Consider the following 15,168-nt stretch of genomic DNA (forward strand, 5'->3'; position numbering starts at 1 on the left):
AGGGGAGTGACATGCAGAGAACGACCGCGGGCTGGAATCGAACCCAGGACCGCTGCTTGCCGAGGCCCATGGGGGAGACGCCCTACCAACTGAGCTAAGGGCGCCCCTAAGTTTATCCATTCTATGCAACCGGCGGTCTCCATCGCGAAGGGTGACCCGCTCCTATGTAGATATAAAAGGCTAATTCCAAGCTAATATAATAAAACAAAAACTTTGATTTTCTAGCGATTATACACTCATTAAAACATACTACCAAGTCTGTTATGAAAGGCCAATTAATTCTACACACTGCACCTTTAAAAACACAGACTCTTTTTCCTACAAATATATAAATGAAGAAGCAGGTTATGTTATAGGGACACAGTTGGGGTTAAGCCGACCACCACAACAAGGCTTGTGTCGGTGTTATATCTGAATCTGAGTGGGTAGATTCACGGTGAAGTCTCGGGAGAGTTTGTTATGATGGTGTGTTTGAGGGAGATGAAGAAAAGGAACTGGAATGAATGTAGGTACAGGGTCACTCTGTCTGTCAGGAGTACCGTGCTAATATTGAGCTGATTGCGTTTAACTCTCTCCATCTCGGGGGTCTCTGATACCGACGTGCCTTGTCCCACTCCCGCTTTGTATTGAAGCTTTTGGATAAAACAGCAGAGTAAAAAAGTCAAATATGGACGTTACACACTCACTCAAAGGTAGATTAGCGATTCTATTTAGGAGGAAGGAATGAAAAGTTAAAATAAAAAAAAATCCAGGATGATGTAGACTTATTTTGGAAAGAAATGGGAAGGATTATTATGTTTTTGTGGAGAGGCTGGTATAAAAGGAATGATTTGTGAAACGTAGTTAGGATGAACGAAGGAAAACCAGTTTGATAGACTTTTAGAAAAATAGGAGAGAGGTCAGAGGGGGCATTTTGTGAAATTATTATAAGGGAATGGAATAAGGGTCACAGCAGTCCTTGATCCTTATACCAAGCTGATATTCTTCTGGGTTTCTCGGACCCGCTTCACCTCAGGGAGATCTGGTATGGATGTGCCTTGACCCACAGAATCCTTGTACTGAATCTGCCCATCGCATAAGTTACACAGGTACAGAGTAAGACAGGGACAAAACAAAAACACACAGTATGTACTGTAGACACACACATAGACATGTCCATCCATTCACAACAACAGTATACACTTTGGAAAAACAGACAACATAATGTTCAGTGGTAGTTGGGTCCCTTTTGCAGTATAGGTAAAGCTGTGAAATATTAAAGTTCTCATTGTAAAAATGGATGATACTTAATTCAGTGTTAAGATGCAATGAATTTATCATGAGAAAGAAAAAAAATCCTCCCACAGAGCCGTCAAAGCATGTGTCTACCGCATGTTTTCACATAAAGAAGAAGAAAAGCATTTTTTTGGGAGGGCAGCCATGTTTGTTTGTGCTGTGAGGTATAGCCATGTAGCAAAAACTCCTCCAATTCGAGAGCACAGTCAGGCCCAGTGGATGACAATGTCTGGGCCCATTCTAAATACATATTGATGGTTTGATTGATAGATTGATTGATTGAGCCATCTCTGCCTGAAACCATGGTTGTGCTTGCTAATAAGAGATGCAAGCTTTGCAGATTGAGTAAAAAAAACAGGTGAAAACATGTGGGGCCTTTGTTGGCCCTGTTATATCCCAAAATAAAATAGAAATAAACAAAACATATTTAAATGATCAATTATAATGATCAGAAAAACATTAGTCTGTAAAAACTTGGATTGAAAATGGACATTTTAAGAGATTACATGTCAGGACATGTTTGGTTAAATTATCTGACACTATATAAGGGATTATGGACTGGTTTAGGAGGAGATGAAGGAGGGCAGGGTCACTCTGTGGAGTACCGTGCTAATGTTCTGCTGGTTGTATTTAGCTCTCTCCATCTCGGGGGTCTTGGGTACAGCTGTTCCTCCTCCCAAATCATCTTTGTACTGAATCTTTAACATGTACAAGGAATGAAAAAAGGAATGTTTTTTTCATGGAAATGTGATTCCAAAATCTAGTAGTTATCAAACTACGGCTGGTAGAGAGGAATGATTTATGAAACTCTGGTTAGGATGGAGGAGGAAAAAGCGGCACTAAAAAACACAGCAGGTAAAGTTTTCTAGACTAGTAGTAGAGGTCAAAGAGGAAACGTTTTGGGAAATGATTTGAAAGGGATGGAATAAGGTGATGGAATAAGGGTCACTGCAGTCCTGGTCCTTATACCAAGCTGATATTCTTCTGGGTTTCTCGGACCCGCTTCACCTCAGGGAGATCTGGTATGGACGTGCCTTGACCCACAGAATCCTTGTACTGAATCTGCCCATCGCATAAGTTACACAGATACAGAGTAAGACAGGGACAAAACAAAAACACACAGTATGTACTGTAGACACACACAGGCACGTCCATCCATTCACAACAACAACATACAGACAATAACATGGTATTATGTATACTAATTTTCATATATTTCAGTGGTAGGCAAAAGTGTGATGGATAAAAGTTTTTATTCTAAAAACCGGTGATACTTAACCTAGTTTTTTTAACCTCAGGGTTTCGATTAAATTAAATATAATTAAATCCTACAGAGCTGTCAAAGTCAGAGGCTCAAGCCTTCAAAATAGATGCTGAAGCCATTACTTGTGTATCAATTTAAGTTATAGTGTAAACAATAGCCTTATAGGCCTACACTATATTGCAGCAAACAAAAGCTCAGTTAATCCCAAAGGTGTTGGGGTCAGGGTTATGTGCAGAAAAAAATTTAAAGGTAAACGTTGGATTGAAAATGGACATTTTAAGAGATTATGTTTCAGGTAAGGTTTGGTTAAATTCTCTGACACTGCATAAGGAAGGGATTATGGACTGGTTTAGGAGGAGATGAAGGAGGGCAGGGTCACTCTGTGGAGTACCGTGCTAATGTTCTGCTGGTTGTATTTAACTCTCTCCATCTCGGGGGTCTTGGGTACAGCTGTTCCACCTCCCAAATCATCTTTGTACTGAATCTTTAACATGTACAAGGAATGAAAAAAGGAATGTTTTTTTTTGGAAATGTGATTATCAAACAACGGCTGGTAGAGAGGAATGATTTATGAAATTCAAGTTAAGATGTAGGAGGGATAAGCAGCACTATGAAAATGCAGCAGGTAAAGTTTTCTAGACTTTTAGTCTAAAGTAGGAGTGATCAGAGGTAGGGGGCGTTTTGGGAAATTATTTGAAAGGGATGGATAAGGGACACTGCAGTCCTGGTCCTTATACCAAGCTGATATTCTTCTGAGTTTCTCGGACCCGCTTCACCTCAGGGAGATCTGGTATTGATGTGCCTTGACCCACAGAATCCTTGTACTGAATCTGCCCATTGCATAAATTACACAGGTACAGAGTAAGACAGGGACAAAACAAAAACACACAGTATGTACTGTAGACACACACATAGACATGTCCATCCATTCATGACAACAACATACACTTTGGAACCACAGACAATAACATGGTATTATGTCAACTGATTTTCATATATTTCAGTGGTAGTTGGGTACGTTGGGAGTAGGCAAAAGTGTGAGTGATGAAAGTTGTTGTTCTAAAAAACGTGTGATAGTTCACCTAGTTTTTTTAACTTCAGGGTTTCGATTAAATTAAATATAATTGCTGAAGCCGTTACTTGGGTAAACAATCTTAGTTATAGTGTAAACAATAGCCATATACCATAGGCCTACACTATATTGCAGAAAACAAAAGCTCAGTTAATCCCAAAGGTGTTGGGGTCAGGGTTATGTGCAGGAAAAATAAAAGTTAAAAGTGAAAAAATCTGTAAAAGGTTGGATTGAAAATGGAAATTTTAAGAGATTACGTGTCAGGTAAGGTTTGGTTAAATTCTCTGACACTGCATAAGGAAGGGATTATGGACTGGTTTAGGAGGAGATGAAGGAGGGCAGGGTCACTCTGTGGAGTACCGTGCTAATGTTCTGCTGGTTGTATTTAGCTCTCTCCATCTCGGGGGTCTTGGGTACAGCTGTTCCACCTCCCAAATCATCTTTGTACTTTATCTTGGACGAGGAATGAAAGGAGCAACCACTGGTTAGCCTAATTTGAACTCTTAGCTTTCATAGGGAGGAATATGTGCTTGATTTAAATTTGAAACTATATTTGGCTGTGTTGCACCTTGTGAGAAAAATGAGGCATTAACACATCAACAAAAGCACACTGAATGAAACAAACATATGCATCAACATTTAAAAAGGACACATTTAGGTCTGAACACACACGACAACATGGCACCGTGAAAAAGGTCCTTCTCAACACACAAGCTCCGCACTAAGAAGTACAAATGTGTTACACTATGGATCTTGTCACGGGTTAGTTGCGTGAATTAAATTGCTGCATATTTTTTTAAACATTTGGTCCAAAGGAAGTAAGGGGCTGCATATCAAGAGTTTTGTTAAAGATGAGGAAAAATAAAGTTAAAGAATTAAATGTAAAAAAAAATGTAAAGTTATTAGAGAATATTATAAAAATGATATTGTAAAGTAGATACCGAGCTGAAATTCTTTGTATTGTCTTTAACACGAAGCATTTCAGGAGTATCCGTTACAGTAGACACTTTGCCTTTTATGCTTTTATGGTCACTCTGGTATTGATGCTATGGAAAAAGAACAAAAAAGTGCAGTTACAATGTTTTTCAGTGATAAAGAGGTTGACTATTTCATTTTTTTCTACCTTAGTTTCTACTCAGTTTCAGCTTGAAAGCTAGTTTCACTTAAATGAGTAAAACATTCTTAACTGCTTTGAATACAAAAACTGATGCCAAACGCCATACAAAGGTCATTCCACTAACAGTTCAAATGAATAAAGTATTGAAGATAATACTTTCCAAGCGGACAGGGAGACGTACACAGAGCCACCAGAAACCGAAAGAACCTCTGACTTCGCACAGTCGGTCCTACAACGCTGCTACAATGAGAAGCAGCATTATATTCATCATTTACATGTTCTACTTACAGTGCTGAAGTTCTTCTGGTTCTCACGGACTCTCAGCATCTCAGGAGTGTCCATGACGGGCACATAGTGAGACATGGTCTTCCCAGCCTCCTCTTTGTACTTTTTCTGTTGGGTAAAAAAACACAAAATGTGTCAAAGCAGGAATTTATCCAATCTAAAACAAGACTTGATAGAGAAATCTACAGTATTTTTAGGACTTCAGATAACTTTTTTTGATGGAAAGATAATTCTAATAATTTGATATCTTGGAAATATTTTTTCAGAACAATTTACAAAACAAAAATTGATTGTTTGTTTGTTTGTTTGTAACCTTTATTTAACCTCGAAAGATCAATTGAGGGGTGACCCTCTTTTACAATGACGTCGAGTACAGATACACAATATACAATGAGAATACATAACAAGTTTACACACACACACACACACACAGACAACAACAATTTAAAACATTCAGATCAATTGAATGAAATAAATAATAGCCTAATTAAAACAGTTACAAGTGTGGAGGGGTTGATTCAAAATAATACTTTTAAATTGGTTAACAGATATGAGTGTATTTATTTTAATTGTATGTTGTAGGCTGTTCCAGGAGTCAGGGGCACTATAGCTAAAAGCGGTTTTACCAAGCTCAGACCGGGCATAGGGGACATATAACATGATCATGTCAGTTGAACGGGTTTGATAAAGCCCATCTGAAATAAGCAGCATTTCTGTCAGATAGAGTGGTAGCTTTCCAGTCAGAGCTTTATATATAAAAATATGCCAATGTGCATCACGTCTCTCCTTAAGGGAGGACCACCCAACCTTTTCATATAAAACACAATGGTGTGTATCATAAGCATCTCCTGTAATGAATCTCAAAGCAGAGTGAAATACAGAGTCAAGGAGTTTAAGGCATGAACGAGATGCATGCCGATAAACCACATCACCGTAATCAAGGACAGACATAAAAACTGCCTCAATAATCCTTTTCCTACTATTCCTACTCCAGAATCTATTGAGGATATCTTACACAAATACTGCCACAAAAATAATGCATTAAACATTGAAAAACATCATTATTTATATTCTGTAATAAGAAAGAGTAAGCTGCATGCATTTTTTATTATATTTAAAGCTCAAACAAGAACTCATTTAAATGTAAATGTATTTAAAAAACACTGCAAGGCCACTCTCTTTTGTAAAAAAAAAAATTAAACTTGTTTTTTTGTATTGCCTATAATTTCTACTTTGCATTTGTATTTATTTAAGCATGTTCAATACATTGACTTACTAAAAATGTCATAAGTGGAGACTGGGACTATATTAAACTTTGAACCACTCCACCTGTCATATGTATATGTATAGTATCTGTCAATCTAATGAATCCAACTAAATTCACAACCCTTATTGTCTTGTCATCATTCTGTCTTATCTGATATGTGTTCCATTTGCCTGTATTCATTAATAAATAAATACAATAAAATAAAATTAACTTTTTGAAGATTGGTTAAACTCAATGTTTTTACCTGGCTAACCATGTTCTTCATCTGCTGAGCATGGATGATTTCCGGGGTGTCGATGACGCTGGTGAAGCTGGCTCTGTCCATCTCAGCGGTGTGCTTGTACTTAGACTGAAGGATCAGAAAAACATCAGTCAGCACACACACAGGTATACTACAACTGTCTACTTAAAAATACAAATACTTAAAGGTGATGCGAGGAACTTTTAAATATTTCTGAAACATTAAACATTTTCCTCTGATGATCATAAATGACATGTAACAGCAAACGAGACCATCAGTGCAAAGAATGCAATTTTTGGAAAGATTTTCTTAATGCCTTTGTCATGGGTACCATACGCTCACCCAGGAATTACAGCTGGCATAGTCAAAACACTACCCCTTTTGTCCAAAGGGGGTGCAAGAATTAACACAAACTGAAAGTTCCTCGGAGCACCTTTAAACACACAATAAAATACTGTTTATTTCAGGAGTGATTCCGACCTGACTGAGGATGTCAGTAGCGTTCCTTGCCCTCATGAAGTCGGGGGTGTCCGTAGCCAAAGCCAACATTCCTTTGCCCTTGATCTCCTGCTCAAATGCGTTCTTGTACTCTCTCTGTAAATATTACAGGTGATAAAAGTGTTAGTGGTTAAAATTACAGTAAAATCAAAGCATCCGTGACTGGAAAATTACTTTAAATGACAGGATTTCTACTCATTCATATCAGGAAAAGGGGGCTGCAAAACCAAAAGGCCTGGGGGAGTGGTGAACAAAGGAGGTTAGAGGAAATTAGAATATCAGGTAACTTATTAGAACAATTTAAAATAAATCTCAACTGCTTTTTGCAGTGCTACTTCTATCATGGACTCCAGAAATCAATATGCACCCAGAGCATACAGTAGCTTCACAAATAAATAAACTTAAATATAATGAATTTGACTAACATTCTCTAGGTTGATGTTAATTCTATGATTATTGTATACACTGTCAGACAGAAGAAAATGACTGGCTTAATAATGGCTTTTTTTTGTACAAAGTTTTGATGCTATCTAAAAAACATCAAAAATAAATTTTTCCTGTCCCTTCTGAGTGACAGATTAACTTTCTACCTGTTATATAAATAACTATAATGAAGATGAACTATATGAGTAAAAGTGAAAGAACAAAATCTTGAAAATAATGTAATATATTTCATGTATTCAAACTAAATGGGTTTTGAGTATATGTGAAGTTGATATTGGGAATATTTATCCATCTTAAAAAAAACACAAGTTAGAAAATTATGGGGAAAATCCAATAGGGTGGAAGGTGAAGGACAAGTTATTCATGTGAGCACATTTGATAGACATCAGAGAAAGGAGAGTGCTGGAAAGTGCTGGAAGAATTAGTGATGTCATATAGCCAGGGGACAAGGAATAAGAGTCAAACTCAGCAGTTGCCCTGTTTAGTGTGACGGTGAAGCTTAGTTAAAGGGGGGATGAGGATTCAGCGGATGATGCACCACAAGCGCACGGGATTGTGGGAAGGCACTCGGGTTGAGAGGGTGATGGCCCATTGCATGGCCTCTCACTCTGTCGTACCTCACACAGGATGTGAGTGGCATTCCTTGCTCTCACAAGCTCCGGAGTTTCCTCCAGTGCCAATAGGCCTTTACCCTTGACTCCCTCCTCCAAATCCCTCCTGTACTCTTTCTACAGGACGGACAGAAGAAACAAAAAGACTGCAGAGAAGGGCGTACAAGGCAGGCCAGGCCAAGGCAATACATACACAGACACAGTACTATGTTGAGCTCAAAGTCACCAAGCCACCCCAACCAAATTTGGACTATACGTAGGTCTATTGTATTGTTTAACAACTCAAGATCATCAATCAATTATCTTTTACAGAGAGAGGGGGAGACCTTGGTGACTTTGGCAAGGTTCCTGATAAAAAACAATGAAAACCACATTTTATCAGATAGAGCGTGGCAACATGAAAACAACAATAACAACAATTCAAGTAAGCATTTCACCTTGAAAACATGGCGGCGTCATTCAAATGATTGCATGCACACATGCAGACGTTTAAACATGAAGCTGTCGCTACTCTCCTGATCGTGAAATAAGGAGTCAAAGATGTCAATGTATAGACAGATATAGATACTAATAAACAATGCTAACTACACTATACTACAAGTCACACAATGGGTAGAAGGGAGGAAGAGGTATGAATATTGGATTATTAATAGATTTATGGCTGTGAAGTGAATCATAATGGATCATGCGAAACAGACTAAAATGTAACTGCATTGGTGGAACTACAAGAAGTCAAGATAGAAGTAAAATTAGGATACGATTCTTTTTTTTTAAGGGAAGTGAAAAGAAAGAGGGACCGTGGTTGTGATGTAAGTCTATGTAGGTCTTAGTATGATTATAGAGAAAAGGTGAGGTAAAAAAGGGAAGGTTGTCGGGAGATATTTTATCCTTTGGTTACCTCACTGCCTATTCTGGTGGCATGTCGGGCATGTATCATGGCAGGAGTGTCCTCCAAGCCAGAGAGGTTCTTGCCCCTCATGTTCTCCTCAAAGTCCTTCTTATAGTCTTTCTATTGGTCCGCAGAGATAAGACAGGAGGACAGACAGACAGCTCAGATAACCACATGCAAGCAGCGCTGTTGGTTCACAATGCAGTTACCTCATCCTGGTTGGCACCACGCACTGTCCCTTTAATGACACCCATTTCCATGTGTGTAGTCTTTAAATGTGACTATTTGAACATATGTAGAAGTGCATGTGTGAAGTCTAGGAGTTGTGTGGAAGCTGTGAGTTAGCAACTTTAAATCGTTGGAGTTTGCCACTGCTATAATGGTGATCAAAATAAATGTACTAACTGATAAAAGTTTAATACTGTAAAAATGTATAATCCAGACAAACATACTTTACCTTTAACATCCCTGTGTCATAGGGATCTGAACTTATATATTCATAGCATTAGGCGACAAAGAATACACAAACAGTCCATGACAAGTTTACACAACACATTTTACACTGCCTTCTCCCAGTTTTTTTTAAATGTTATAAGCACGATAGTTAAGAGTAGCAAATAGTGAAGAATTAAAAGTGGTAGTAAAAATGTGATGTGATTTTTGTAATCAAACGAATAACAATATATTTATATTTATATAAGTACTGTAGACAGTGTCTTGATTAAATAAACTGGCATCAAAGGCATTGTAAAAGGTTTTTATAAGCTTCAGATACATTCTGAAAATCGAATATAAACAATAGCTGGACATCCAATAAGCTGAAGCATATCAATATATAACAAGAGACATCACAATACATGTTAATAATATATATAGCAGGCATTGAAGAGTCTTCAGACTGAGAGACAGGCTCGCCATTGACAGTGCATTGCATCTGTAGCAGTAGTAAACACAGAGGAGAGACAGACAGGGTATTTACCGCGCTCTGCATGTGCTGGGCCTCCTTAGCGGTCACATATGTGGGTGTCTCAAAGTCCAGCATGGCCTTTCCTCTCTCCTTCTCATACTTCTCCTTGTATTTCACCTGGAATAGCCCAAACAAATGGAATGTCATCCTCTTACAAAAGACAGTTTGAAAGATAGATATGCAGGTTCACTGTTTGGTTTACATTTATTTCCATATGCTGGCAAAATTAGTTTTACTAGTAATGCGCTACTGCTAATGTATATGCAGATAGATAGATAGTTTTGAATAATGATAATATTTACTTACTTAATGCTCACTGCGATGGATTACATGAATCAAGCTTGTTTCAATACTTTAACATATTTGATTTGTATATTGTATGGGTATAATAAGAAAATTATGGTTGCCTGGATGGAAGGAAAAAATACATTTCAAAATCTAAAACACTACGCCTGCACTGCAAGTAGGTAACATCAACAGTATCTACTGCACAAACGTACATACCTTTTTTAAATTGGGAAACTACTGTACATTAGTTGAGTTGCAGTTTTTGTGTGACCAATTCAAAATGATTTTATTCATCTAATTTGTACAGTTAAACAAAAATCTACCATTCGATGTATTGTACAAGAATCTAAATTACAACTGAAAGTGTGTGGAGGGCAGGGGGTGGGGGGGTTGTGTGTGTGTGTGTGTGTCATGTAGTCCCCAACTTTAAGTTATAGAAAATTAATGCAACACCCTCCTCATAGGTGCAGGATATGGAGATATACAGTAGCATACACACATGTTTGTTTCTGGGTGTGTGGAGTGTGTGTTTGTCGATCCCTGGAGTCTGCACCACTTACGTTGCTCTGGAGTTCAGAGGCCTCCTTGTGATGAAGCTGTTCTGGTGTGTCAGCAATCATAAGGTAGTGACCCTTACTGTCCATAAATTTCTTCTTGTAGCGATACTACAGGGGGAATTCCCAGTCAAGTAAAGACAGCTCAGTACAGCAAACCAGACAAAAAGATTGTCTTTCTGGAGAGTACTCCCATCCAGTACATTGTACAAAAAAAAATCTCGTATTTAATGACAGAAACAAAAAAATAGTAACATTATGACTGCGGACAGCAATGTCAAAATTACGACATGCCGATACAACAAAAAGTGAATAATTAAAAATGACGGTTAAAGAAGCGAAAAATTATCTAGAGTCAATGGGTAGGCAGGGAGCTCTGTGTTAAGGGATCATTAATAAAGGACTATTTTTTTATGAACTACAGGAGAGAGAAAAATTAGACTAGTCTAGATTAAAGAATATGGAAGTAGACGTTATAAAAGGTGATATTACTGGAAGGTCAAAAGGTCAAGGGTGAGAAGGGTATAGGTCACTACCAGATGAGGTCACAGGATAATGGAATGTTTTTTTAAAGATGGAGCTTTAGTGTATAATCCATGAGAGGGTCAATAATGAGCAGCATGTTGGTTGTTACTGTGGAATATGAGGTGATGGAAACGCTGAGTTCAGACACATTTCAATGAGCCAGGGAGGGCACACTGAAACTGGACTAACTCCAAGCAGCTTCCCAGGGTAGGGATGGATGGATGTGTGAGTGGGAGAATATGGGTTAATGATGGTGGATGATGATGATGGCTTACTTGGCTGGACAGTTTGCTGGTGCTCAGGTTGTGCTGCATGGACAGAGACTCTGCCATGTCAGTCACAGGCTTGTGGAGCTTCTTCAGGTCACCCTTGTATTTCACCTGCAGGTGGGGCGTTAGCAGACACTCGTAAATTGTAGACAAAACATATCTCACAGAGTGGTTGATCCTTGTAATCAATATATGGTCATCTGCTTTGATTATTAGAGACTTTATGATCGTTTCGGAAAAATTATTGCTATTTGATAAAGTCTTAAAGGGTTTGTTAGAAATAAGGTATAATAATTTTTTTTGTATTTATTACATAAACAAACATCAATGAAAGAGTGACTCATATTCTAATAATAGATAAAACAAACTAAACTAATATGAAATAATTACAGAAATAATAAATAATGTAGACATCAATACATGGTTAGACAGAGAAAGTCCGAATTAATATTGTTGGAAATAATTCAAATTTTGTAATTTTGGTGAAATTATGTTATGGTGAAGAATGATGCTGGTTATGTGGGCACTTACCTCACTAGCCAGCGCACTGGCATCCTTCAAAGTCTTGTAAATCTTACTATCCTTCATGTCATATATCGGCTTCTTTCCTCTAACCTCCTTGTCAAACTTCTCCTTGTACTTCACCTATTGAGGCGGGATACAGGGGAGAGTTAGAGCAAACTTTTGTGGGGGACAAAAAAACAAAAAACAACAGTGGAAGATTTACAGACTCCGTCACACTGGAAACATAAAGAAGAACATATTTATGATGTATAAAAAGGGATGTGTAACTCAGATTCCTCAAAGATAGTTTTGTTTTAATGCTGTGTGCACTGTACCCAACCCAATATAAACATGTGGATGAAGCTTGTATCCCTTGTTATACACAAAAGTCATTTTTTCATGCATTGATATACTCCCCCCTCTCAATTATATCACTATTCAGTCTAAGAGAGCAAGAAGGTTCCTATGGGGTGTGTTCACATCTGCAGTTTGGTTCAAGACTTGAGAAGAAAATCTTCTATTTTGTATTGTTATTCTGAATTTTTAAACTGGTCCCTGATTTATCTAATGGCTGAGTTGTGGAGTGATTACTGTCTCACTGACATAGGAACTTTCTTGGAGCAGTATATCATTTTGCAAAGTTTATTTTACGGTAAATTGAAGCCAGGACACGCTTTTTTAATCTCATTGAGGCCTTTTTCTGCTCAATAAAGTTACGTACAAATAGCTAGCTATGAGCATTTCATCTCCTTATGAAGAAGCCATTTCATGGTTCTTCTCAATCAAACCAAACATGTCAGCTGCGTAGATGCCCCAAGGCCCTAGTCAGACTTCTATTGTCTTGCTTCAAGTTGTATCCAAAATGGCAGCGTTTACACATTTGGAAACTTGTGCCAGTATTCATTAAAGACTTCGGGGCTCTCTATGAATTCAGTCTAGTTAGCTACTGGATATACATGTGTTTTAGCGAATACTAGCTTGTTTAAATTTTTGTTGTTCCTCCAATTTTTTAAATTCAGATGCTGACAAACTGACTGAGTCACTCAGAAAAGCAGCATAAAATATTAGAATTTTGAACAAATTAAATTAATTAGATACATTAACATACAGTATTGGCACCAGTGCAACAAATGCAGCAATGTGTGTCTTTGCAAAGCAATAAGCAAAAGTTTGTTAGGGAAACGCAAGAGCATAGGGTGCAAAAATGCTGAGATGGAGAAAAATGGCAAGCCAAATTAAAATAACAACATGGTAAGAATTGATAATTAGTTTCCATCAAAGTCTCAGAAAACTCAGTTAAATCAGGAATCAACTCATCAGTCAGTGAATAGAGGGATACAATGGGAACAGAAAGACAAAGGAAGACAGACATATAGTGGCTGGCAGCCCCTTGAGTTTCAGTGCAAGAACTTCCTTACATTACTAGTCATGACACTCATTTTCTTAAGGTGGCGCATCATGGGGGTATCATAGGAAGCGGCTCCATGGAGGGAGGGTGTGTCTTCCTACAAAGCGCAGTGAGACGGATGGATTAGAACTAGAGCACAGACTAGAGCATTGTGGAAGGAGGGAGGAGAGGAAAGAGGTAAAGAATAAGGAGGGAAAAGTACAGAAGAATGAAGGAGTAAAGCAGGGTACCTCCAGGGATATCCAAGTTAATTGAAGTCTTACACCTTTTAAATGTAACGCCAATCTCAAGGCCATACTTGCAAGGATATTATGGAAATTCTGATGCACTTTAAGTTACTTTTAATAAAGAATATTTATTTTAAACTCACATTAATATACTCCCATTTATATACTGTAACAATAGCTTAGTCAAGTGTGTAATAACAAAATCAAAAAGTGCTTATTGGTCACAGTATTTATTTTATCACTACAAAATGGTTATCAGAAAATGTTAGGTCTTTGTAAAGTTTAATACTTTGTCTGTGAAATTCAATACCTTTGAGGCCTTATTTTGAGAATATTAAATTCAATGCTTTAAAAAAAAAGTTTTTAAGACCCCGCAGGTACCCTGCTAAGAGAAAAGGTTTAAGGATAGATGGGGGTGGGACATGAACAATTAAATGAGCAGTTAAACATATTCATCTACTTTCATCTAAATCACAGCGATAGATTGCAGCATGGCTTATAATGCAGAGATGGCAAAGCGCTACGGAAAGCGCTATGGAAAAGCTGCTGCTAGCTCTTTTGTTAGACCTATTTGACAAGTGCTAAGCATCTAACACAGCAATACTAGTCTACAAAATACTGACAATGACACCCAGATGATGTGTGCTGGTGTAAAATGGCTTCCGTTGACTGATTCCAACCATTTTGTATGTAAAAAATCTGTATATATGTAGAAAAATGTTCTAGGAGATGATAACTGTATGGAACCATTGTGGACTCAACATGACATACCAGGCTGGTCAGCTTGGACACTTCAGTGGCCAGAGTGATGTCTGGACGGTTGACCAGAGAACCTCCACGGCTGGCGTCGTCACGAGCCTTGTTACGGTAGCCAATCTGACAGAGACCAAACAATAGAAAAATTAGGGGACCACGTACTAAACACACAAACGTTTAAACAATGCATCTTGAGGCTGTAGAGATCGTGCAATAGTTTTACAGTGTTTTACCCACAGGATGTGTGAAATACTTTTGTTATGTGTTATTCATCGTTGTAATTGGTACAGCTTGGGCGTATTGTATGTTGTTTAACCCTTACCCTAACTGTCAAGGCATTTATGTGTGCAGCCTTTGAGTCCAAGACAAACTTCTAAGAGGACAATAAAGTATATCGTATTGTATCGTATCGTATTGTATAAGTGCGATCTTGACTTTTTTTGGTGGTTTCACTTTTGGTTTTCAGCCATCTTTGTAGCTTATTTTCAGTCATACAGTGTTGATGGCACAGGACTTTTTTTTTCAATAATTTTTTGTCTTTAAAAACATGTATCTTCCTACGTAGTGGACTGTTTTGTAGGTCCATGCCAATGCCACATTTTTGCACTTTGCCATTCTTCTCTTAACAAGGTTTAATCATGTGTAGTGGGCAGTGGGACCTTTTATATCTAAATGGGCTAACCGTGAAAGTGAACAAAAATATTCTG

General features: G+C 37.9%; 1 protein-coding gene across 1 annotated transcript in view; it reads right to left on the reverse strand.

Moving 5' to 3' along the window:
- LOC307258186 (nebulin-like) overlaps nucleotides 1–15,168 on the reverse strand; it is a 68,401-nt gene that overhangs the window by 5,848 nt on the left and 47,385 nt on the right. Inside the window, 19 exon segments of the mRNA XM_080037636.1 lie at nucleotides 540–644; nucleotides 646–706; nucleotides 951–971; nucleotides 973–1,064; nucleotides 2,245–2,337; nucleotides 3,277–3,369; nucleotides 3,972–4,064; nucleotides 4,553–4,657; nucleotides 5,017–5,121; nucleotides 6,525–6,629; nucleotides 7,002–7,115; nucleotides 8,081–8,191; nucleotides 8,973–9,083; nucleotides 9,943–10,047; nucleotides 10,779–10,883; nucleotides 11,573–11,677; nucleotides 12,098–12,211; nucleotides 13,489–13,575; nucleotides 14,477–14,581. Of these exon segments, the coding sequence (XP_079893762.1) occupies nucleotides 540–644; nucleotides 646–706; nucleotides 951–971; nucleotides 973–1,064; nucleotides 2,245–2,337; nucleotides 3,277–3,369; nucleotides 3,972–4,064; nucleotides 4,553–4,657; nucleotides 5,017–5,121; nucleotides 6,525–6,629; nucleotides 7,002–7,115; nucleotides 8,081–8,191; nucleotides 8,973–9,083; nucleotides 9,943–10,047; nucleotides 10,779–10,883; nucleotides 11,573–11,677; nucleotides 12,098–12,211; nucleotides 13,489–13,575; nucleotides 14,477–14,581 (1,830 nt within the window).

Source organism: Ammodytes marinus, assembly GCF_949987685.1.
Source record: "Ammodytes marinus genome assembly, chromosome: 12".
NCBI classification, from domain to species: Eukaryota; Metazoa; Chordata; class Actinopteri; order Uranoscopiformes; family Ammodytidae; genus Ammodytes; species Ammodytes marinus.